Genomic DNA, 26,436 nt, shown 5'->3' on the forward strand with positions numbered 1-26,436 from the left:
AAGAAATTTGTTGAAGAAACTGAAGAAGTGGATTATTGGTGTGTCTAATTAAGGACTTTTTTTTGTTTTTAGAAACTGCTGAACTTTTCATGTTGTGTTTTGTTGGCAGCATGTGTGCTGCTGAACACGACATCATATTAGATTTTCATATTATACAATAGTTTCACACCCATCTGTACACAGCTTAGTAAGCAGGCATTTTACTTAACAGGCATGCAGTCTTTAAAAATGTTCTTCAGCAATAATCGAGAGAGGTGCAGGGCTCAGAAGAAGCAAACTCTGTCCAGTACACAGATTGTTAGGGGGAGAGCTATGCAGAGCGAACAGTCTGCCCCCCCCCCCTCCCCCCCCCCCCCCCACACACACACATAGACATTGCAACCACTATAACTATGCCTTGCACTTTGTTCTTATGACCTGCTCTCAATGCGAGTGATGAACATTATTTTCAGCCATGTGAGGATGTGCAGCGGTTAGCACACTGGAATAGCACTTGGGAGGATGATGGTTCAAATGCCTGTACAGTCATCCTAATTTAGGTTTTCCATGATTTCCCAAAATTTCTTAAGGCATTCTGGGATGGTGTCAGAAGGGCACAACGGATTTCCTTCCCCATCCTTCCCACATCTGCATGTGTGATTTCCTGTTTCTTTTTCCAGAAAGGAGTTGTATGAATCACCACTGATAGACAGAGCACAAAAAACCTCATAATTCAGTTATAGCTTTTGTAGTGCTACTGCAAACACTATTGTTTTTTTGACAAGGTTGCTAATAGTTAGCAACAAAATTCTAGTGGCCCCAGTGTTCTGACTTCCACTGATCCGTAACTAGGGAGCTTACTGAATACCCTTAGGTTTCCAGTACACTGATTATATGATGACTAAAACTGTTTCACTTCACTTTTATAACTGCAGAAAGTACAAAAGACAAACATGTAACTGACTTGCATGCATCCAAATAAAAATAAAAATGAGCCCTCAAACTGTAATTCTTGTTTTGGGTGTAGACACCATTTACACAAGCTGGCACACAGAGTATCTGGAAAACACTGAAACTGTATGCACATGGACCCCAGTGTTTACTTAAATGAAGTATTTTAAAGTTCTCTATGACGTATTTACTGTGATCTTATGGCAAGAATGTGTAATCACAGTTGTTATAAACAGATCTAGAGGTGCACTTTAAATTATGATGATGAGTTATTTCCAATTTATATTTGGTGTGACATGTGTCAGGTTTGCACTCATCTTGTATCAAAGATTCACATCCCCTCTCCCCCTCCCCTCCTTACTGAGTCGGCCATCAGCAAAGGAGGGGGAATCTTTGGCAGCACCTGCCACTCGTGCTAGTGAACCATCAGGAAAACCCCTAAGTGTAACCCAAAAATACATAGATATTCATCAGCAGGCAACATCACAAGAAGTGGCGTGAAAGCCTCAACAATTTTATTTGTCTTGCGGCAAAATAAAGAGAGTGCTATTTGTTTTCCGACCACTAGAAACCACGCATTTTATCATGACTACCTTGCGAAACTTTGATAAAATGCAGCATGCTATGTGTAATGGAAGTTATTGTCTTAAAATATATTACATATAACATCTTGAAATGGATATTAATGTTGTGAAACCTCACTACTTAGGACTAATTGGGGTTAATCCCAGTTTGAATTATAAACCGTCCGACTTAGAGAAACATTTTCTAAAGTAGTTATCTGAAGCTATAATTAGGAATATAACACACAATTTATGTTGTGGTTAAATAAAAACTAGATTAACTGTAATAGTATTTGAAATACTGCTCACTATATTTAAGTGAAACTAATGTAATGATACCACAAGAATGAAACACTGTACATACTCAAAGGTTGCATGAAGCTTTCTCAATGTGTAGACTACTGCACATGTACACTACTGTATGTATTCCAAAGTGAAAGTCCGCTCTAGACTGGAAATTTATGTGCTACATTTACTATACGTACTTGGTCAGTTATGTGCTGCTGACATCTGGATTTACAATGGTAGGTCCACAGCTACCAAAAGAGAAGCTACTACCTTACGTTGATACTATGGCAATATTTTCATCCAAAATGTACATTGATATGGCGTGAAGAATGAATATATTTTTGGTTGAGACTCTATTGTGCACTGTTCTGTTATCACTTACTGTTGCATCTCTTTTAGTGTAAGGTAATACTTTAGGTAATGTGAATTAAAGTCAGTAAAGTTGATAAGTGTGTCTAAATTTTCCCTTGGATGTGACAGTTTAAGCATTGGTCTGTAACCTGTTCATTCACTGACATCATTTACTTACTCTTTTTCACTGGATACTCTTTGGGCCTGGTCTATTATTCAGTCTTCAATGAGCATTTGTTTGCCTTTATGCAGGGAGTTACAAACATCCCCCATTGTTGTAGATTGTTCAATCATTTTGAAGGGTTGTGGTTTTGACTTCTCTCCAACTGCTGATAATGGCACTCTTGGTATTATAAACTTTCAGTTTCATTAGACTCTATTACTTTATATTGCCTTCAGCATTGAAGAACACAATGCATTTATCAAGTTTCTTGTGTCTATAAAGGCACTTACAAATACGGATCACTCCTTGATCTACGGGCTAGATCAGTGATATAGTGTTTGAATGGAGGAAAAAATCACTTAATCAGTTGAAATTTTAGCTTTTTAAATTGGAATTTTCAGGCGTCAGCGATGAAGTGGTTCTTGAATCAGTGAGAAAATAGCTGTGTGGTAACCCTAGCCTTTTTGTTAGCTTTAGAGATGACTGGGAAATGCTGTGTAATAGTTTTGATTGTGCTAGGTTTTACAGATTTCCTGATTATGGCTGGTGTGAATGATCAGCATTTGCATATGAAAGACCAGTGATTCACTCCTTACTTGCTTTATGTCTGTCTGGTGAATTTCTTTGTCTTCTTTGATGGCCCATATATTGCCATGCTTTGATGGACTTCCATAATTAATGTGTGTTGCAGATCTGTGGCAAAGACATATCTTCCTCTTCTAAAACAATTTTTAATCCTTCACAAAATCATTTAGCGGTTGTAATATCTGTATTTAAACTTTCCTCGTACACTTGTCTGTTAGTCAACTCCTCTTACTGGAGCTCTTGACAGACTGTTATTGTTTGTACTAAGTGTGCACACCATCATCAGTGGTGATCAGTTTCAGTCCAGATGTGAGTTTTTATTTACTGTCTGGTTCATCTTGTTTTAGAACAGAGTCAGTAGTTTCATTGCGATTTTTCAAAATGACATAAATAGTTGACGTAGCAATAGCAAATTGCAGCATAGCAGTGTGGACAGAAACATGGGCTTGGATTTTAATAAACACTGTCACCTCCTAAACTTAACAATCTCTATTTACTAATAACTTCATCAAGTATACTGTATTGTACAATGCAACATTTTAATACTCATTTCAGTGATCATGGGGATGGAATTTAACATGACTTGGCATGTAGACTTCAGCAGCAAAACTGAGCAGGCTTTGACTTTTTTGTGTGCTTGTGACCAGCAATGATACATACGCTAATTGTTATTGGCCACAAATAAAGTGATAGGAAGGGCAGGGACACTTTCAACATTTTACAATAAATGAGCGAGGCAAGTAAAGCAGTATTTCACTTTGCAATAAAACACCAGTCCAAACTATAACAAATTTCAAATTAATGAAGCCCAAATTTGTACTGTACACAACTTTCTCAGTTTCTTTAGTCAACTGTGCAGAAAAGTTACACAAAAAGGATCCATAAGTAGCTTCTGTGCATAAGTGACATCAGGTTATCAGGAAATGGTGTATTGTCACGTAGAAGAAGGTGTAATTAGATGAATGATGATCACTAACTTCACTTAATGAAGGTTTATTCAGCACTTGCATGTACAAGAGTGCGGAGTGAACTGCCTCCTGCTAGAACACATACAGTATATAGAGTTACAGAACATTCCAGTACAATGATTCTTGACATTTGTGGATACTTCTATAATGTACTTGAACCGAATATAGGAATTAAAATTTTACAGTTAAGGTTAGTTTTGAACTCCCGACCCTCGATGCAACAGTCTAGAATCATAACCCCTACACTACAGTGGCTGTGCTAGTCAGCTTCTTCTGCGACATTGCTCCCTCCTTAAGAGAACTGCATCTCGGTGTTATGTCCTCCCAGTCTGGGAACGAGTCATCGGTCCTGCATACTCCAACTCCTGGTGACTGATTCTCGCACTTGCGGTGATCATTTTAGAACTTCTTTTGCTGCTACGGTCGTCACCTTTCTGCTTGTTGCCTGTCACTGGAACTTCAAATTTACCCTGGGTTGCAGGACCCATATAGGGATTCATTCGAAGGACGTGGACCGTGTCACTGATCTTTCGTCGTCTTGTGTCGGGATTGAAATCTTCAACTTCATAAGTAACATCAGCCAACTGTTTCACAACCTTATAAGATCCAAAGTAGCGCCTGAGGAGCTTCTCAGAGAGACCAACCTTTCAAAGGGGAGTGAAGATTCAGACGAGGTCACCAGGCTGGTAGACAACAGGTCAGTGGCTCGCGTCATACCTTTGTAGATCATTTTCTTGAGCCTGCAGCCTGCGGATTCAAGCTAACTGCCGAGCTTCCTCAGCTCTGATTAACACCTGGCCGATGTAGTTGTCATCCACGTCATCAGGATGTAACGGAAATACAGTGTCCATCGTCATAGTCGCCTCACACCCATGCACCAGGAAAAATGGCGTAAATCCTGTGGTGTCTTGTTTGGCGGTGTTGTAGGCAAACACCACAAAAAGTAGCACCTCATCCCAGTTGCTCTGCTGAACATTGACAAACATTGATAGCATGTCAGCCAGGTCTTATTAAGGTGTTCAGTAAGCCCATTAGTTTGTGAATGGTAGGCAGTCGTCGGGTGATGAGTAATGTTGCACCGACGGTTTATCTCTGTCACAAGATTTGATTGAAAAACTTTCCCTCAATCCATAATTAACGACCTTGGGACACTGTGTTTTAGTACAATGTCTTCCACGATGAATTTGGCTACCTCGAAGGCTTCGACTGTTTTCACAGCTTTTGTAATGGCATAGTGTGTAAGATAATCAGTGCAAACAATAATCCATCTATCACCACTAGCAGACGTTGGAAATCATCTGAGGAGGTCAATGTCAACACACTGGAAAGGTGTTTCGGCTGGTGGAATTGATATCAGTCGGCCAGGTGGTTTCTGAGGAACTTTTTTCATCTGGCACTCTCGACAGTGCAACACATAGTGACGGACACTCCTAAATAAACCTGGCCAGAAAAATCTCTTGCGGATCCTATCGTATGTCTTAATAAACCCAAAATGTCTGGCCTCAGGTGTGTGTCATGGAATTTCTGTAGAACATCTAAGTGCATGTGTTTAGGAATCACTGGTAGCCACCCCTCTCCAAATGGATCAAAGTTTTTCTTGCAAAGTAACCCATTAACTACCTTAAATTGTCCTTTCACTTCTGACTAATTTAAGGCAAGCATAATTTCAGGTATGGTGGCGTCCTTCTTCTGCTCAGCAGAGAGATCCAGGAGTGCAGCAAGGTAGTCACTATCTTCATCAAAGTCTTGATAGTCTTCTTGAGAGACAGTCGGCATCTTGGAGTTTTCTTCCACTTTTGTACATTATGGTAATGTCATACTCTTTAAGACCTGCGAGTGCCCACGTGGCGAGTCGTCCTATTGGATCCTTAAAACCTGTCAACCAACAAAGTGAATGATGGTCTGTAACAACTGTGAATGGCCTTCCATAGAGATACAGTAGAAATTTGTACATGGGTCAGATCACAGCAAGACATTCTCTTTCTGTAGTTGAGGAGTTTCTCTTGGCTTTTGTAAGTGTCCTGGAAGCATAGGCTATAACCTTCTCTTTTCTGTCCAAAATTTGCACCAGAACAGTACCAATCCCATACCCACTGGCATCTGTTTGTAGTTAGGTGCTCTCTCATCATACAGACCAAGTACAGGGTCAGTCGTCAGAGCTTTTCGCAGCACATCGAAAGAATCTTGTTGAGCACCACCCCAGATAAATTTAGCATTGGCTTTTAACAACTCTTCAAGCCTGGCTTTGATACAAAAGTCTTTGTTAAAATGATAGAATAGAACATAATCCGAGGCAGCTTCTCACATAACTAATACTTTTAATACTTTTAGGAATAGGAAATTCCACTATAGATCTCACCTTTTCTGGGTCTGGCCACACATCTTTGTTTGACACATGTTGTCCAAGTATTTTAATTTCTTTTGCTCCAAAGAGACACTTTTTTGGATTAAGTTTCAGTGCGCCTTGTTGGAGACGCTTAAGAACGGCCCTCCGTCTTTTTACGTTTTCATCAAATGTCTCTGAGAACACTATAATGTCATCTAAATAACAAAGACACATCGTCCACTTCAGGTGCCTTAGAAGATTATCCATCATCCGTTCAAAAGTTGCTGGTGCATGACACAAACCAAACGGCATTACCTTAAACTCTACAGGCCATCAGGGTGATGAATGCAGTTTTATCATGATCAGCCTCATTTACTTCGATTTACCAGTATCCAGAGTACATTTCCATGTGTTCAGACAATCTAGTTTATCGTCGGTTTGTGGAAGGGGGTAAACATCCTTTTTAGTTATCATATCAAGCCTCTTGCAATCAACACAAAAGTGCCAGCTGCTATGCTTGTTCCTGACGAGTACCACTGGTCATTCTTCATCATTTTCTCTACCTCGTTGTGAATTATTCAATGTTCCATTGCTGACACACGGTATGCTCTCTGGCTTATTGGTTGATGGTCTCTAGTGCAAATTCGGTGCTTCACCGTCGATTTGTCTAATTTACTCTTCACCTGTGAATTGAAGCATTCAGAGAACTCTTGGAGAATGGGAATAGCTTCCTCTGTTATTCCTTAGTGAGATCTGGTGATAATCGGGGTGGAAGATCTTGTCTCGTAGTGGTAGCGCCAATTTCGCCCACAGACTTGGCACGGTAGGTTTATATGACGCTCAGCTATTCAGCAGTTACCGGCTCAGCGTTTGCTACGCGCATGCAAGTTGGAAGGATCTGCGGGGAACTATCCACAATTCATCAAATCCGTTCTTAAACGAGATGACAGAGGCCGAGATGACAAAGTTATTCTTCAGTGGTACTCTTCTCTTACATTCCACTACAAGATCAATGGGTTGATGCATGGCATGACACATGACAGCTACCTTTCTAGCGCTGACTGCAGGAATGATTAATTCATCCAGCACACAGTCTCCACACATTTGGATGTGCATGTTCCTGTCCACAGTATCTCATCTTGTCTAGTATAATCTTTGAGCGAACACAATCTATAACTTCCTGAGAAGCTTTCAGAAAGTCTCATCTTAGTATGACATCATGACTACACTCTTGTAAGATGATGAATTCTAAGGGCATTGTTGGCCACTTATACCCACATGAATGACACATCTTCCTGTTGGTTTTACATATTTTCTGTTAACCACGTTCAGCAGAGATGTTTTGTTGTCGACGAATTCAGTTTTTCTGCAACTGGCGATGGTACTTCTCCGAAATGACTGAATATGACGCTCCTGAGTCCACAAGAGCTTGTGCTGGTTGGCCATCCATGAGGATATCGATGTAGTTTTCTATCATTTTTGTAGTGATCAACAACGGAGGATTTTTCTCTTCGGTGACGTCACCTCCAAGGGAGGTCGCACCCTTTTGTTTTCCAGGTTGCACCAGCTAGGTGATCAGCTGGAGCTTCTAAATAGCGATGGAGACCTTGATCGGCGTGTTGGGGAGCATCCTCTCCAGGGGCAAGCTTGCGGCAATGGTGACCTACCCCGTCATGCACCCATTTTGTCTTGTTCATCTTCGTCGTCCCGGAGTTGGTGTTGGCTAAGATCGGTCTCCTGTCTTCTGGCATGGGCATCATCAAATATCCGCAGCCTTTCTCGACAATAGTGCACTGCATGTCCCGGTCGTACGTAGTGGAAACATATTGGTTGGTTACCGTGGGTCCTCCAGACGTCAGTCTTCCTTGGTGCCCAAACGGGTTCCTCATGCGACATTGTAGGAACGTAACTTCGCCTGGGTCTTGACCTTTTCACCGTTTTAAAGGGAAATGAAGGATGAGAGATTGGGTTCAATGTCTGTTCCACTTCCTCCCGTATGACCTCTTGAAGCGTCTCAGTTTTTTGCTCGCTGTGCAATCCAAGTGCCTTCTGAACTTCCTGCCTCACTATCTGACGAAGAACACTTGTGAAATCAGTTGCGTCCTCCATCACAGACATAGATATGACGTTTGGAAGCATTCAAACTTCTTGTGGGTAATTCTTTTTTGATGCATTGTCTTGATATACTGCCGCCATTTTATGAAGTCATCTGCAGTAGAAACCTCCTTCAGGAGGAGGGCTTGATACATGTCCTCAGCAACACCCTTCATGAGATATGAAACCTTATCTTCCTCCTTCATTCTAGGATCCACTATTTTACAGCTCCAACATGTCTTTAATGTAGGACGCTGTAGTTTCTACTGGACACTGTGCCGTGCACTTTAATTTATCTTCAGCCTTGCACTTCTGTCATTGTGTGTCGCCGAAATACTTGCACAGTTCTGCCTGGATACTTCCCAGCTTGTGAACTGCTCCTTGTTGTTCTCATGCCATTACTTGGCAGTGCCCTCCAATTAAAAAAATACGTTAGCCAAACACACGGTGTCATCCCACTTGTTAAATTTGGCTGTACGCTCATATACCTACAGCCACATGTTTTGATCTTGGCCATCATCACCAGAGAACCCGGAAGGCTGTACGCTGTATGCTCATATACCTACAGCCACATGTTTTGATCTTGGCCATCATCACCAGAGAACCCGTAAGGCTCATGTGGTGGCACACAGTTGCTGTCATCGTAACGTCCTCTTCTTCTTCTGTCTCTGATAGATTGCGATCTGTTGAATATGGCTCGAACTCGGGTTTCTCGTCACGTAAACGGCGCCTCTGTCATGCCCTGATGGGAGCACCGTGTCATCGATAATGTGACATTTGATGATGATTCTTGACATTTGTGGATACTTCTAGAATGTACTTGAACCAAATATAGAAATTAAAATTTTACAGCTCAGGTGAGTTTTCAACTCACAACCCTCCATGCAACAGCCTAAAATCATAACCACTACACCACAGTGACTGTGCTACCCAGCTTCTTCTGCAACAATATTGCGAAATAACTATGCTGAGAGTCAGTGAATGAAACATTATTGACAGGCTGTAAAGCTCCCTTATGGTCTTTTATATTAGTTTTTACCACTGCCAGACTTTGAGTATGGAATCTTTACAGAGAAAACATGCTTTGTTACTATATGAAACTGGCCATATTACCTAACACAAACACATCTTCTTTTCTTCACAAATATCAAAATTTCTCAATTAAAAATGGAAAAATTTCACTTTGAGATAGTAATAATACAGAACATATTACTTGGTTTTATTGTTCTTTAAGCACGCTAAGTTACTCCCTAACAATGCCTCCATTCATCCAAACGTGTATTAACAATTGAATTTATTCCACTATCATTCTGAAGTAGCCATTGCAATGTTGCATTTCCTCATTAATTTGTCAGACTATCACAGTCTATGGAAGCCTTTTCAGTTATGTTCAGATAGAAATATGTTCCACAAATGGAAGTTATTGATCAACGACCACGATGCCGTATCATCCTCCAATTTAAAAAATAGTTCCTTGCACCTTTCCACAAATAAACTGAATCAAAAATTGCTTTTACCTTATGAACTGATGTAATACTTTCACACTCATATCAGCACTTTAGCACATTCTTTAGAGAATTTGTGTGTGACATGGGTGCAAATTGGCACTTCTTATGGAACCTGAGGAACATCTGTCTTACTTGTATGCGTGCTTGTGCCAGTAGTGCTTCTGCTTTCTTGGCATTAATAAGATGTATATGCCCTGGCAGGGGAAAAAAAACCACCATGCTCAGCTTTGAAAGCTCTAGAAACCAGCAATGTGTGAGGAGTATGATTTACTACGTCATAACTCCAATGATGGCGTACTTCTTAAGTGCCCCCCAGTAGGAGTTTTGAAATTGGGGGGGGGGGGGGGGGGGGGAGAGAGGTGGATGGGGATAAGAAAGGTTGCTTGACAGCCCAAAAAGAAACTTGTCAAGCCCATGAAAATTTTGACCCAACAACAAGATTTACAGAGAAACAAACAAACCACATACTAATGAACAGTCAGCAACGTCATCATCCTCCTGAGTCATCATACTGTAACACAATAAAATATCAGACACATTTCACATTCTCTCATCCCTACAATGAAAATTGCAATTTGTTTACAGTTTGTCTATGTATGTGGTAAGTAGACGTACAGTATATGTGGAAATTAATTTGGTCGTATATCTAGACTAAACAGCAATAAAAATATCAAAATTTGCTATACGGATGTACTCAGGCAGTATCCTTGAAAATAGTGTCAAAAGTTACGTGAGATAGTCCAATTAAATCTCTTTCCCACACTGGTCATCCTGATCATTTACTTTTTCTATAAGTAAGATATTATTTTACTACTGTAAGGGCATAGTCTTATAAACATAGAGATGTTATGGGTACAAGCTGTGCAAAAAGGGACAGTGTCATTACAAAATCAACCGTTCTTAAATGATGAAAAACATTGCACCGGTTTCCTGTTATCCAGCTCAACATCACTAAAAATTCTTTCTAATACTGCAATCATGAATGACTTCTAACTCCTTCAAACAAATATCCAAAAGCTCAGCAGTTATTGTACTTCAGATACCCACCATACATAAACATTGGTCTGGCTATGCGAAATGTATCTACACTTTCATGTCAATTATACATATAACTGTATCTTACTACATTGAAGCGATCAAAGGAAAAGTATATACTCATTAAACTGGAAGCTAAACAGTCATCAACTGTTTACCTAGCATGGTAAAGCAAGCATAAATATTACACATAAAATAGGGGCATCACTTCACAAGTGAAAATCAAATCAGTTTACTCTGGTTATACCAACAAGATAAACTAGAAAAACAAAACACAAGAATATTTACCATCCGTCTGAGAACTTTCAGTCAAAAAGAAGAAAAGTTTTACTATATGTTTCCACATCTACAAGCACATGAGCAAAATTGTGTGTGTGTGTGTGTGTGTGTGTGTGTGTGTGTTATGGTGTGATTACAGTTCAGGAAAGAAAGAGAGAAAAACAGTACTGGGATTTAAAGATGCCAAGGACTGATGCACCCTTCTTTTCAGTGGAAACATTGTAGCGGATTGCAAAGTGAAACCCCATGTGATTTTATATTCTCAAGATTGTAGGGCACTAAGGGGTTGTGACAGGAGAAGAGAAGAAGACTGGCAATTTGTTGGAGATGGAATAAAAAATGTTGGATGATTTCTGTTATCATCAGTGCCAATTTGTTAATGAACTAAATAGAGAATTGTAGGTATACTGTGAAAAAGAGAAAGATCCCTTTCAAAATTCTTCTCTTCTTTGATAATGTTCCCAACTACCCACTTTCTTTTTTTGGATTCAAATTAAAACACTGAAGTTCCATTTCTGCTACTGAACACTATATCTTTCCAGCAATGCATGGACCACACAGTTATTTCTACATTCAAGACATACTACATGCATAAAATTTTCTCCAACATCAGAGAAAAATGTGATTCGAATGATGAACTTACTATTAAGCAATGCAAAATCCAGGATGGAATGTAACAATATTAGAGAAGGAAAGGTGCTACTCACCATATAGCGGAGATGCTGACGATATGAACAACAAAAAGATTCACACAATTATAGTGTGATTTAGTTGCCTGAGACTGCAGACGTGTGTGCAAGTTGTGTGTGTGTGTGTGTGTGTGTGTGTGTGTGTGTGACTATTGTTGACAAAGGCCTTAATGGCCGAAAGCTATAATTGTGTGAATCTTTTTAGTGTTCCTATCGCGACTCAGCGTATCTGCTGTATGGTGAGTAGAAACTTTCCTTCTCTATTATTGGAACTTACTATTAAGATTTTCAAGTGACAGTTCAGTACAAAGATGGCAATTAGTGTTATTAGAGATTTGTGGACTTACATCAATCTAAAATATATGAGTGGTGTATGGAGGAAAGTGTGCCCTGGTGCTATGCCAATGCTAGAAGGTGACGTGATCACTTATGCAATGAGAGAAATTGCGGACATGACACAGGAGATCGGGTTCACTAATATTGAAGCTGTGCTCTTTTTCTGAAAGGTCAAGAAATGAGCAGTTGGTAAGGGGTACAAGTTACTATGACATAACACCACTGAAAGTAGTACTCCTTTCAGATACTGCATAATCACAGCACATACTGCTGCTTTCTTTCATTGTTTTTCCCCCTTCAGGAAATATTTCATGTTGTTTGTGCCAGTTTCATGCACTGTGGAAGCTGAGCAGTATGCACGATTTGATTAATATCAGAACATATTGGAAAAATTTAATGTTTATTCTTCGGAATGGCCTGTTGTATTTCAATTACTGACCAAATAAAAATTTACCAACATCATCCACTCTCCCCCCTCCTTATACCATTCTGTGCATCCCCCTGTCCCCCCTCCCTGGTTTAGGAAATGTGCTCAGATTGTTCATCGGTTATGCCTGTTTACTGAAGATTTGTGTTCATCTCCAGTCTGACACATAGTTTTAACTTGTTATGCACACTCAAAAGTTACTGAGATGCTATCTGTCAGAACAAAACATTCATACAAGTAACAAATGTGATGAAAGACATTACACTATTCAAGAAATAATCCAGAAAATTGCTCGGGACCCTGGCTTAATTAGGAAACAGCATGCAAGGATGGTAACAAACAGGCTTGAGAAATTAGCATGACAGATGGAAGCATCATTATATCACTGGTGGACAGAGTGCAATTAGAACCATATGGAACAGTCAGAGGTAAAAATGTAAAGAAGCAACAAGCTGGGTAGAAGAAGCTTCTAAAGAGAATAATTCAGGACCCATAAAATATAATATGGATACAAAGAGCCAAAATAAATAAAATGTATTTCAGAGGGAAATTAATATTCATAAAAAAAGCTGTAAAACAAGGCTGCTGAGAACAGAAGCAAATACAATAAGTTAAGGTCAATGGCATGGGGAACCATGCATATACTGTAAAGCAAGTTCCCATCTGGGAAGTTCAGAGATATTGATCTTGGACTGAACTGACAAAAACTGGAGATAATAGGTACTGTTTGCCCTTAATGCCATTCAAAGACCGTAGTGGTGACATCCATCACATTCAGTCATTAGTGGAGGGATAGATGAATATAAATAATGGAAAAAAAAATGTAGAACTCAAAAATGTGCTATGTGCATGCACTGACAAGTTGAATTAAACGTAGCTGTCATGTAAAAAAGAATGATTCTGTCACTTCAGTAAACTGGATTCATATATTACACTACCGCTCATTAATTTCAATACGCCCTGGTATTTCAGATTTACAACACAAATCAAACGTTATTTCTCACAAAATAAATTATATTAACTTCCGCATATATAATACATCACAATCATTATATTTCACTTTCATCAAAGTATCCTCCTTTGGATTTAATGACTGCCTCACAAACTCAAGGCATGCGGTCAATCAGTTTTGTAGGTATTTTAAATCTATATGATTCCACACAACCTTAACAATATTCCAGAGATGTTCTTTGCTGGATGTACTGACTTCCCTGATACATTTGTCCACTTCATTCCAGACCATTTCAATGGGATTGCAATCGGGGCTTTGGGACGGTCATACCATGTCATTCAGTACTTTGTTTTTCCTTTGATGCAATGTAGTTCATACAGTATGCCGACTGATGTTTTTGGGATATTGTCCTGTTGTAAGGTGAACCCTTTCCCTATTAAGTGCAATCCACTCCATGTGGCATGATACTGAAGTATGCAGTGGTACTGCTTATGATCCATATATCCTTACATTTTCACAATGTCGCCAACTCTATCTCCCGCAAAACATCCCCAAACCATAATAGAACTTCCACCGTGTTTAACTGTGGGTAGAACGCACTGCTGGGCTACACTTTCCCGTACAAATTGGCGAACAAATATTCTCCTTCTGGTTCCAAAAATCTTGAACTTTGATTCATCGGTGAATAATACCTTCATCCACTCTTCGAATGTCCAATTACAATGTTTTCTAGCCCATCCAAGTCTCTTCTGTTTATTTATGGGGTTTTCTTGCTGTGACACATTCTTTCAAGCCAGCTTCAGTTTACTGTTGCAACAGATATTGTTGTTGTGTTCGTTTCTACCAATTCTGCATGAATTGGGGGTGCTGTTTTGAATCTATTTCTCTTACTGGTAATTCTGATATATTTATCGTCACTTGTAGTTGTTCTACGAAGTCACCCTGGTTGTGGTACGTTTTTATTGCTACCTGTTGTCTTCTGGCGGTGAAGGACGTATTGCACTCCCCCTATAGACACACTACACTGTTTCACAATTTGATGAATAGATAAACCTGTTATAAACTACAATTGCAGCACATTTTTCTGTGGATATCTTCGTTCGTGGAGCCATACTAGCGTTGTGCACACTTCAGTGTCACGAAGGAACTGACATGCAGGAATCACATGTTATGTATCGCAAAATGCTTGCTGTTTGCTGCGGACATCACATCACTACAGGGAACAACACAGGTGCACCAAATGCGGTGTCTGTTGGCAAATAGGTAAACAAACATATCAAAAAGGTACATAACGTTTATGTAAAAAACATTGTTGGATACTATTGTGTCTCGATGACCACAAACAAAAATCATGACGTGTACAACTGTTGTACTATTCCTTTGCTTCCTGAACTGTATCCATGGTAATAGACCTTATCTACAGTGAGCTAGATGTCATTTATTGGGTGTATTGAAATTAATGAGCGGTAGTGTATGTTACAGTGATAATGTCATGTCTTATACTGACAATGTAATTGACGGTTGTACACTGGCTGTACAAGAAACAAGATTAAGACATGGTTGATGGTGTCTTGAATCTTGGTGCTACACTGTTATACACTATATCTGAAAATGCTGTGCAAGAGGTTGTGTGCATATATCAGTTAGGGCTATGTTGCTAATGAATGCCATGGCCATCTGTATGTAGATGCCAAGAGTAACTGAGAAATATAAATTAAGAAAAATATAAGATGAATAAGGCTGAATATTATTGTTTTCTGTATATGAATTCACTTGTTTATTGTGACTTTCTTTCATGTAGTTTCTAACACATTACATTTTTTCTGTTCCTCATGATCACACTACATATGACTGCTTTCTTTCATTGCTTTTTCCCCTTTCAGGAAATATTTCATGTTGGGTGTGTCAGTTTCGTACACTGTGGAAACATGTTTGTTCTTGGGAATGCCCTATTGTATTTCAATTATGTGAAAATGTTACTGCTCTAAATTTGTATTTGTACCAGTTAGTCAATCAAATGGTGTGTGTGGTGAACGCTACATAATTTGTTAGTATCAGTGATGGGAAAAAAAAAAAAGTGGTGCTCTGAGTGACCTATTGCCAACTCTGATGTTTACAAATTATTACTGTAAGAAAATATACCATACAGTTGACATTATTTATAGAAATAGGCCCACATGTGAGTGGCACATTTCCAGCACACACAGTTTCATTTCAACTCTTTTTCCTTACTTTCATCACACCTGCCATTTTTCATCACCAGTCTCAACAAATTATTTTTTTAAATTTATTAGGGATGAGAAATACTGCATAATCTTGCTATTCATTTTGTGTCCAAAATTCTATTAGAATTCCACACTTTGCCTTAATATCTTTCAACATTGAATACAGAACTGAACAAGCAATATCACATCACTGCATAACAATGAAAGCAATGCATTCTCAAAATGTATTTTAAATCTGACCACATAAGACTATTATGTAACTCCTATTTAAATTTTGAGCAATTTGTCAATTACTCCAACCACCTTCTTTGAGCCTAAGTACACATCCTCTGTCAAATGCTGACATCTGCATATATTGTTCACGTGCCTATCCGTGAGGCATAGTTACTTTCCAACTGAGCACATGTAATGAAATTCACAAAGACTTTATGCACTGGTATCAATATTCCCCTGTTTACCATCCATTGCACCTGCACAGTGTAAATATGCTGCAGCGTGTGTGATTTTTCTGCCTTTAATATAAATATAGTTTCATTTTTTTCCAAAATAGTTAAATGGGATGCATCCCCGGAAACACAGCTTTGGTCAATAGTATTCTGCCACTTCCAATTTCAGCTGCACATGGTGTTGGGGAAAAACAACTATCAGTACACCTTGATAGAAGGGAATTTCTCTCTTATGCAAGGAAGTAACATGGATTTTGAGTCGTCATGAAACATGCACTATTGAAATGAAGTTTTCATTATGCTCATAACCTATCATGTTTAGTAACTGCCACTGGAATTAATTGTGTACTCATTTCTGTGATATTTTTGTGCGCACTAAACAAACTTGTGATGAACTGCAAAGTCCACCTTTGGTAATTCTGTATTCTGTGGATTCAGCTGCGTGACAGACACATAAAATTCATATCAGGAGTCTCGTACTCCTTTTTACTATTCAGAAGCTTGTGCAATATCGGATTGGAATGATTTAGTCTGTTGAGTATAATGAGCATCATTCTTGTTAAATTTTGGCATGTCTCTGAGATCATTCAGTGTCTGCTGTTGGCCTTCTTGATGAGAAATTAAATACCGACATTACCATTTATCGACATGTAAGAAAAAGCATGAAAATAATGTTTATCTTTAATATAAATAAGAGCGTCATCAGTGAACAGATACTACATCCAACCACTTTAAAGTCAGCGGCTACATGCAATATAAGATGTATCAGTGGTCTCTGAACAGCCAGTCATACCATGTAAGCATGTGCAGTGAGGACTTTTGCCACACCCAGACTGCTTCACAGCAACTGCGCATGCAGTGTACAGATAGCTGGGCGCACTGCACCCACTATGGATGAGCATCTCTCGACAGTCTGCCATAAACTGCTTGGACAATCACATCTAGTTCACAACATGCACAAGAGGTAGTGCTTTAATTTCAGGCAATAGTCCCCCAGGCAGTCCTTTTGCCAATAAGCTATTTATAAACCTCAAAATTGTGAACAAAGATGACTGTTTGCAGGTGGACACAGGAACTACAGTTTCTTGAATAAGCCTGTACTCATGTAGTTTCTCTAACATTAGCTCTAACCTCCCATATGCTGGTAAGCATAAGGTGATGGTTCAGTTCCCCTCAGGGTTAATTCACAATTGCCACATCCTGCAAGAGCACATGGCTGACAACGCTGCTTATTGTCAATAGTCACTCAACCAGAAACGTTTTCAGTCTGGATGCTTTCTTGTTTGGATTTTTCATCAGTGACCTGTATTCGAACCTGTCCTGTTATGCACCACAGATTCCCAGATTCATACCTCCTTTTGACGAGACATGGTGCCCGATTCCAGAGTCCTTAGGGAAAACTTGATCGATTCCACAAGCACCTTGACTATGTGCCAGGTAGTAGTCAAGAAACCCAGTGGCTCCCTCTGGCAGTGTGGCAATTTTAAATCAACAATCAATGGTCAGGCACAAGTAGCAACCTACCCTATACCACTTCCAGAGGATCTCCTCACAAAACTTTTCGCAGGAGAATATTTTTCTAAAATCGACATTGTCAATGCATATTTGCAAATATCACTGTATGAGAAGTTGCAAAACGTAGTTATCAAAACTCCCTTAGGATTGTACGGATACAGGTGCTTGCCTTTTGGGATCTCTTCTACTCCTGCAACCTTCCAGTGATACCTGGAACAGTTAACCATACCCATACCTATATCCTCTTACACCTAACTATTTAGACAACTTAATTGTCATGGGTGCTATACATTGAGAATTCCTGCAAAACCTTTACATATTATTTACTACATGATGTGATGCAATGCCACTTAGAGAAATTCAAGTTTGGAGGGGCAAATGGAGTGCCTTGGGCACTTGGCTAAACAAAGAAGGGATCCAGCACACTGATTGCTAGGCAAGAGCTGTTGACTATATATTCCATCATATAAAACTTACAAAAGCTGCAAGCTCTTTTGAGAAAGGTGAACTGTTGTTCCGGGTTCTTCCCAGAAGTGGCTCACATATGAAAGTTCCGTGTTTAGCTACTCGTTACTAACTTTACTTTCATGAACTACAAACTGCTGATAGTACTATTTGGACCATGCTACAGCCTTCCAGAATATACAGCATAATGTCTCCAATGCTGGACCCTTTTTCTGTGCTCTTACATTTATGCAGTTGCGTATAAGCCAATGCCACAATATGCAAATGTGGACATTCTATCTTTCCTTCCCATGAGACCTTGCCTTTGACAAGAGGGAAATATTGTGTTTCCACATAGACGCAAAAAGGAGACAGACCTTGGAAGGATTTTCTACAGTGGCTGCACTAATTACTGCTGACACTCACTGCGACCTGATCTTACAGCTTACATGCTCTATGTGCTCCATGGGTGGACCACGTACATTTCAGGGAATAAAAATTAAGAAGCCAACATCTGATCCCCCATCTACCACTGTCGGTCAGTCATCAACAATGCTCTCCTAAAAGATGCTTATATAGATACATAGTCATCCATCATTCTAGCTGCCCTGCAGCCACAGGTTTTACAACTACTTCATCATGGGCACTGGGGAATATCAGCGATAAAAGTCCAGGAAGACAGCACATATACTGACCAGGCTTAAATAGGGGAGTGGAAACCATGGTGCATGACTGTTTAACATGTGATTGACATCAGGCAGCTTGACTCCCAATCTTTCGCTGCTTGTCCCATCCTTTCAACATTGGGATCATGTTCATTTGAACTCTGTGTGGCTAATAGTTGTGAACAGTTATTCTAAATAACCATTTGTAGTAAGCATGGTGTCCAACACAATAAAAGCTACAACAAATGTACTAGATCAGATTTGAGCCATGGAAGGGTTTCTACAAGCTATGCTATTCGACAGTGGGGCCGCAATTCAGGGTAATGGGTTTTGGACAATTCTATCCATCACCTTGTTAGTCCACTATCTCACCCAATTGTGAAGTTGAGCATATTATGCTGACATTTAAGTAGCAAATTTTGAAAGCATGGGGAACCGCAACCATCACAGCAGCGGTGCCTATGCTGTTCTTGAGCACATACGGGATCACTTGCATCCAAGACCATAGCCCAAAGCTTCAGCATGAGTGAACACAGCCAATGTTTCTCCATCTTCTGATCTTAAAGCCTCAAGAGCCCTGGACCCAGCTGTTGTTGTTGTTGTTGTTGTGGTCTTCAGTCCTGAGACTGGTTTGATGCAGCTCTCCATGCTACTCTATCCTGTGCAAGTTTCTTCATCTCCCAGTACTTACTGCAACCTACATCCTTCTGAATCTGCTTAGTGTATTCATCTCTTGGTCTCCCTTTACGATTTTTACCCTCCACGCTGCCCTCCAATGCTAAATTTGTGATCCCTTGATGCCTCAGAACATGTCCTACCAACCGGTCCCTTCTTCTTGTCAAGTTGTGCCACAAACTCCTCTTCTCCCCAATCCTATCCAATACCTCCTCATTAGTTATGTGATCTACCCATCTAATCTTCACCATTCTTCTGTAGCACCACATTTCGAAAGTTTCTATTCCCTTCTTGTCTAAACTATTTATCGTCCATGTTTCACTTCCATACATGGCTACACTCCATACAAATACTTTCAGAAAGGACTTTCTGACACTTAAATCTATATTTGATGTTAACAAATTTCTCTTCTTCAGAAACACTTTCCTTGCCATTGCCAGTCTACATTTTATATCCTCTCTACTTCGACCATCATCAGTTATTTTGCTCCCAAATAGCAAAACTCCTTTACTACTTTATTAAGTGTCTCATTTCCTAATCTAATTCCCTCAGCATCACCCGACTTAATTCGACTACATTCCATTATCCTAATTTTGCTTTTGTTGATGTTCATCTCATATCCTCCTTTCGAGACACTGTCCATTCCGTTCAACTGCTCTTCCAAATCCTTTGCTGTCTCTGACAGAATTACAATGTCATCGGCAAACCTCAAAGTTTTTATTTCTTCTCCATGGATTTTAATACCAGCACTCAGGGTAATAATTGCCATGCACAGCATTGTGGTCATGCTCATACAGAGGAAAATACGTGGACATCAGCAATAATGGTTAACACCCATAGGTTGGCACATCATGTCACTCAACACACTGAAGATCTCGTGCAGCCTCCACAACCAAAATCAACAACACCCACATCACCAATCGCACCTCTGGTTCACCTTCTGAAACATCATCCAGGATGCTTCCAGCCATACAAGGGGCAGGTGTCTGATATCCTGTCCCAGCAACTTTAAAACACACTGGAGAGCATAGAATTGGGTCTTGGCCACTAGGCAGAGCTGCTACAGCCTATAGTGCTCGCAAGGTTTGGCTGCTGCATCACACATAGTTCTGGTGGTCATTTGGAGCTCACAGCTGCCTTATAAGTTCTGCTACACAGTGACATGGGGTCAGTGGTGTATTCACTTCACTATTGTCTCGTCATCTTAATGCACCATTGGTTTTCGGACTCTGCTTTCACTGTATCTCACGTTTTCTTTCTTTGTATTACTTGTTGGACTTTGTTTAACTGTAATGCTGTCTCCACTTTCAGCTTTTCCACTGTTTATGTAGCTGGTGTGCATTTGATGGCCACAGACCAGTTGGCCCAGCCTTGTTGAGATTCTTTTGAGTCGTTCTATTTGGTCGAATCTCAGTCATCCTACTGCTGACACTATCTAATAATTTTTTTATTTATATTGTGAATGTTTGCAGTTGTGTTGTACTCTGTTGGGGCATAACTGATGTTACTTTGGTTTCAGTTGGTCTTTTACCAACAACAATCTTCAAGTTAATGCACATATTTGTGTATATGCTCTGTACCATCATATCTTCGTCAAAAGTTTATTTAAATTTAACCATTACTGGTTTCAGATTTGTTACAAATCCATCTTCAGATGGCTCTTACAAATTTTCTTGCTTTCTTCTCATATGGAAATCGTTATTGGCTTTGTGTAGTGTTAAATATTTCTGTGCTATGAATTTATCATGTATTTGTGTTATACTTTTTGAAATTTCCACATTTTGGCACTTGTCCTATGTGAGTGTTGTTAAATTCCCAAGAAACTGACAAACACAGACTGTCATACATTTTATGGCAGCACACATTCTCAATTTCTTACACTTTTCAGAAATCTAGGAATTTACCTGTTTGCCTGTAATTTGTATCTACTAGATATCATGTGTGAAAAAGGCAAGTTTCATATGAGTGAGTGTCCCTGATCTTGTGCTGTTTCTTTGAGAGAAGTTTCTTTCCTCCAGGCTTGTCATAATGATTGCAAGCTAAGAATGTGCCCTAGGATCTGGCAACAGAACAACATTATGGATTTTGGTGTATTATCCTGTGTATTTATTCTTTTACCTTTTTTAAAGACAGGAGTGACACACATTCTTTTCCAACCATTTGCAGTTCTGATCCAAAAAAGGGTCTTTCACACTGAGTGTTTTCCAAGAAAGTGGCACAATGGTAAGACACTAGACTCAAGGGGACTGATGACCTCAAATGTTAAGTCCCATAGTGCTCAGAGTAATTTGAACCATTTGAATACTAAACTCACATTTGACGGACAACAGATCAAATCCACATGCAGCCATCTGGGTTTAATATTTTGATGGTTTTCATAAAAATTGCTTCACCCAAATGCCGAGATAATGCTTTTCAAAAGGAGAGGGCCAATTTCCTACCCTTTCCTTAACTAATGACCTCATTGTTGATGGTATGTTAAACACTAATCCTTCTTTCCATTTACTCAGTGTATTCAGTGTGAAGTCTTACAAGAATTTCATCAGAGATTGGTCCGTTACATGTTTTAAGAAGATGCAGGTGGTTATTCATACAATGTGTGTGTGCAAGTTATTCATAAGGACTTACAGAGTTTCAGAATATCACTGTGCAGAAACTACAAAACATACCAAAATGTGACATACATCAGTGGATAGAGCGTTCCTCCAAATTTCAATTCATTAGTACGCCTTGGTGCAATTGCATTAGGGGTTAGGCATGTCACAACAGGTAGGCACATCATCCACTTTGCATTGTTGGATTGAATTAATTCACACCTTAAACAGACAACATAATTAACAGATTTCCAGACCAAAGAACTGTAGCATTTTCCCAGCCACTTCAATGAATTGCATGTGTTTATTAATGTTTACTGCATCACAAACAGTGCCTGTATTGATCATCTGTAAAATGAGTTAAAAACTTTTGAGAGATGCTCTATCCACTGATATGTGTATCTTTTCTGTATGTCTTGTAGTTTTTGTGCAGTCATCTTGTAAAACTGTGAAGGTGCTTACGAATAATCGTGTATTCCAATATCACTTATTTTGAGGTGTGTGTGGTGGTCAAACATTTGGTTGGTAGTATAGGAGAGGATAAGGGGAGGCAGGTACTACATTATAGGCAAGAAGCTATCCCAGCATTAACGTTAATCAATTTAGGGAAACAAAACTTGAATCAGGATGAGCAGTTAGGGATTTTAACTGCACTCGAAGTGAATGTGTGTCCATTGTCCATGCTAATAACTGCCTTGCTATTTTGCTTCATAGACTATACGACCATATTAGAAGTGCTGAGTTCGTGATTGGAACCCACAAGTATTTCTATTAGCACCTGATAGCAGTAGGTTCCCACCAACATCAGACCAGAGGTTTATTATGGAATGTTGAACTGCCACAGTACAAGGCGTCGTTAAGGCTAGGATTACCATCACCAATTTCAATGACAACACAGCCATATCAGACATCTGTGAGACACGATACCAAAACAAATCTCATCATGTCATTGTTCTGGATGAGATATAACATCTTTTTAATTGCCTAATTACAAAATGTAAAGAGTCGTGTAGTAAATGCTTGCAATCATACTAGTGCCAGGAGAAGTTGCAGCAGCTTATAGGGATGTCAGCTGGCATTGGCACTACAGCCTAAATTACTGTGGTGTACAGACGGTAGCAGAGCCAGGATGGGGAAGGTGTAGACACATTGATTTGGTCCAAGCCTTGTTGACACAAATTTGTTATTTAACTATAATTGGTTATACATCCAAGTTAATACAATTAACATTTTAAAAGGAAATTTTAGCAATAATTTTTTTTTTATAAAAACATTCTCTAGAAGAACATGCAGCCCCACTCTGAAACATTACATAAAGGTACTGTTAGTAAAAGGTATATTATATCGTACAATAGTGCAACATGTACAAATATTAGCAATTACACCAGAAAAATATTGAACTTGTGATTTGTACTACATGTAAATCAAACCTTAAAAAAATCCATTTTGGCAAGAGTGCAACAAATTCCGTACTGCCTGCTTACGTAAACCGTACACAAATGTCAATGCCATATGACATCAGTTCACCTTTCGGGACAAATACACAAAATTTCTAAACTATTTTATATCAGTTAAGTAAGCTACAAGACAGAAATAACATTAATGACTGGTGACATGTGTAAACACTGTCAAGTTTTCAATTTCACGACAGTTGTGTTATCTAGCAAATTTTCATTTAAATACTCCCCCCACATGTTCCAGAATCAATTCAGCCAGTCTTGAGAAGAAACACAACTTAATACACAAATATGACAATATCAAGAAATAGATGGGTTTATCCCAAGCAATACTAGTAGAATTAGGAAATTTGCAATTTAAACACACCAATTTTAACAAAGTCTAATGTAATAATAATTTGGACAGAACTTTCATAAAATGATCGATGATAGTGGATACCGTGCCATACACTATGAAACAAATTAAGAATTATTCACAGTAGACACCTGGCATATGATGATATTCTCTGAAGTATTTCAAATCACAAAATGTTGGCTACAAGTACCAACCCCATAATAAAGTAATGATCATGAAATATAATAAAAGTATATGAAAATTTTGGCCTTAGCCAGGTGACGAGAACCACACCAATGCAGTTTCCTGTTACACTCGAGTGCTAGGCCCAACAAACAACAGCTGGTCATGGAGAACCACGCTAAGCAAGCGAGCATTCCGTCCTCCCCACATGCTCGCAAACAGCCACACTCATTGCAATCCTGAATCGGCAGGCAACAGTTGACTTCCCACCGCTTCCGTCCTGTCGCCATATACCGACCGAGTCGTCCTCCAAAAACTGTTGCTTCACCCACCAGCGCCAACAGCGATCAGCGATCACGCCCCCTATTGCTGCGGGGAAAACAAGTGAAATAATCTCGTGGGTAAATAAAAAATGCTGAGCCGTGACACTGCTCAATTACAAACAGTAACAAATTCACCATATTAACAATGAGACAGCTGATGTTTGCTGGAAGGACTTCGCTACTTGTGCTGTGCATGAGCTCTTAGCTCACTGTATCCCTTGCCCTTCTGACAGCAGACATCTTCTGACATGACCATTATAATGTCTCATATTGTAATGGGTAACTGGCATTGCCTGTATGTCTAGTTTCCTAACATGTCAAGAATTGTTTCAAGGCACATAGAATTTTGCTATTTGTGTGTGTGAGTCTTGTATGAAGTGCATTTTGAGACATTAGCCTTACCTCCTTGTATTTGAATGAATGAGTAAATTAAAATATGTATTTCTGTTCAGAAATGCACTTCCTTTTCCTGATTTATAGGTGTTTGAATTATATCTCAGAAATGTTACTTACAAATTTTGAATTATGCCTGTAATTTTTAAAATATGAGATCATTAATAGAAGCAATATTTCAGTAAAAATCGTGTAATTTTTGATTGTTTTAAGGTATAAGCATCACATTAGTCAGTTTGTAGTTTGACATCATATAAAATACTTTTATCCAGTTAATCCTAGTTAGGAAAATGCTACATTTTGTGAAATCTACATCTTATCCAACTATTTATTTACATCCTTGTTTCAGAACATCATAATGTGCAGCAGATTAGAAGCATAATTATGTTAACAACCATTCACAATGCTTCAAACATGCATGATACAATATGTACAGAACTGAGTCGTTGAATGTTTTAATTTGTATGATTTTGAGATGATCAGAATATGTGATAAGTATTGCTTTCTTTTATTAGGTTCTATATTGCTGAACTGACATGTGCAGTGGAAAGTGTACATAAAATGGGGTTTATTCATCGCGATATAAAACCAGACAACATACTCATTGATAGGGATGGCCACATAAAATTAACAGACTTTGGTCTTTGCACGGGTTTCCGGTGGACTCACAACTCCAAGTATTACCAAAGGAATGGTAAGAAATGTTATAATAAAACACTGTTAGTGTCTATTTGTACGTTGTTCCTGTAGTTATATTCATTTTACATTGAGGCTGTATACGGACGACATCCAAATTCAATTCCCCACCCCCATCCCCACACTTCCCTCCTATGGTAGATTTACAAATTCTTGCTAGCTTTCATTTCCATAGAATAGTTTTTCCGTCAGTCCCATACTTAATATAAGGAGCAGTCCAAATGAAAAAGAGACTGGTGGAAAAAAGTAAGTAAACTGTTTATTATTTCAAAAGTAATTGCCATAACTGTTAATACATTTATAACACTGTGAGACAAGATGGTCAGTGCCATCATGGAAAAATATTTGTATTTGGCTATGGAAACATGATTTTGCCCGGGGTTGCACCTCTTTTTTCAAAAACAAATTGACAACTGTGAATGTCTTTCTTGAGAGGCTCCAAAACTACGGAAATCGCATGGGGAAAGATATGGACTGTATGGAATGTTCAAGGGCTTCCCAGCAAAACTTTTTAAGCATAGTTGAATCAACCTTGGCAACATGTGGACCTACCTATGTGCATACCTGACTACAATTATTGTTCTGCACACAACTGCAAACATTTTTCCATGAAGGCACTGATCATCTTGTCTCACCGTGGTCTAAATGTTTTAACAGTTATAGCAATTGCTTTTGAAATAATAAACAGTTTACTTATTTTTTTCCTAATCTGTCTCATTTTCTCTGACTGTCTGTTTTACATTCACTTTCCTGTGTTGATCAAAGAAGCAATACTATTCAAGGAAACTAATCACAAAAAATAGTGTGTTGTGCAAGAGGAAGACAGGCGTTCATGCACTTCAGTCATGTTCCACTGTCATTTAACAGGATTGTTACATTAATATTGTTTCTAGAGTGCTGTTTCAGTTTTGGAATTGTATTGCTATGAAGTTAAAGGAGATAAATAAGAAATATATAAACTATTGGGTATTAGGAGCAAATAGTAAAAGAAT

At 39.0% G+C, this 26,436-nt stretch overlaps 1 protein-coding gene across 2 annotated transcripts in view; it reads left to right on the forward strand.

Annotated features, from left to right (window-relative positions):
• LOC124711208 (serine/threonine-protein kinase Warts-like) overlaps nucleotides 1-26,436 on the forward strand; it is a 210,151-nt gene that overhangs the window by 159,832 nt on the left and 23,883 nt on the right. For both annotated transcript variants that reach the window (XM_047241157.1, XM_047241166.1), the window contains exon 6: nucleotides 25,264-25,442. In XM_047241157.1, the coding sequence (XP_047097113.1) occupies nucleotides 25,264-25,442 (179 nt within the window). The remainder of the gene's footprint in view (nucleotides 1-25,263; nucleotides 25,443-26,436) is intronic.

Source organism: Schistocerca piceifrons, chromosome 1 (assembly GCF_021461385.2).
Source record: "Schistocerca piceifrons isolate TAMUIC-IGC-003096 chromosome 1, iqSchPice1.1, whole genome shotgun sequence".
NCBI lineage: Eukaryota > Metazoa > Arthropoda > Insecta > Orthoptera > Acrididae > Schistocerca > Schistocerca piceifrons.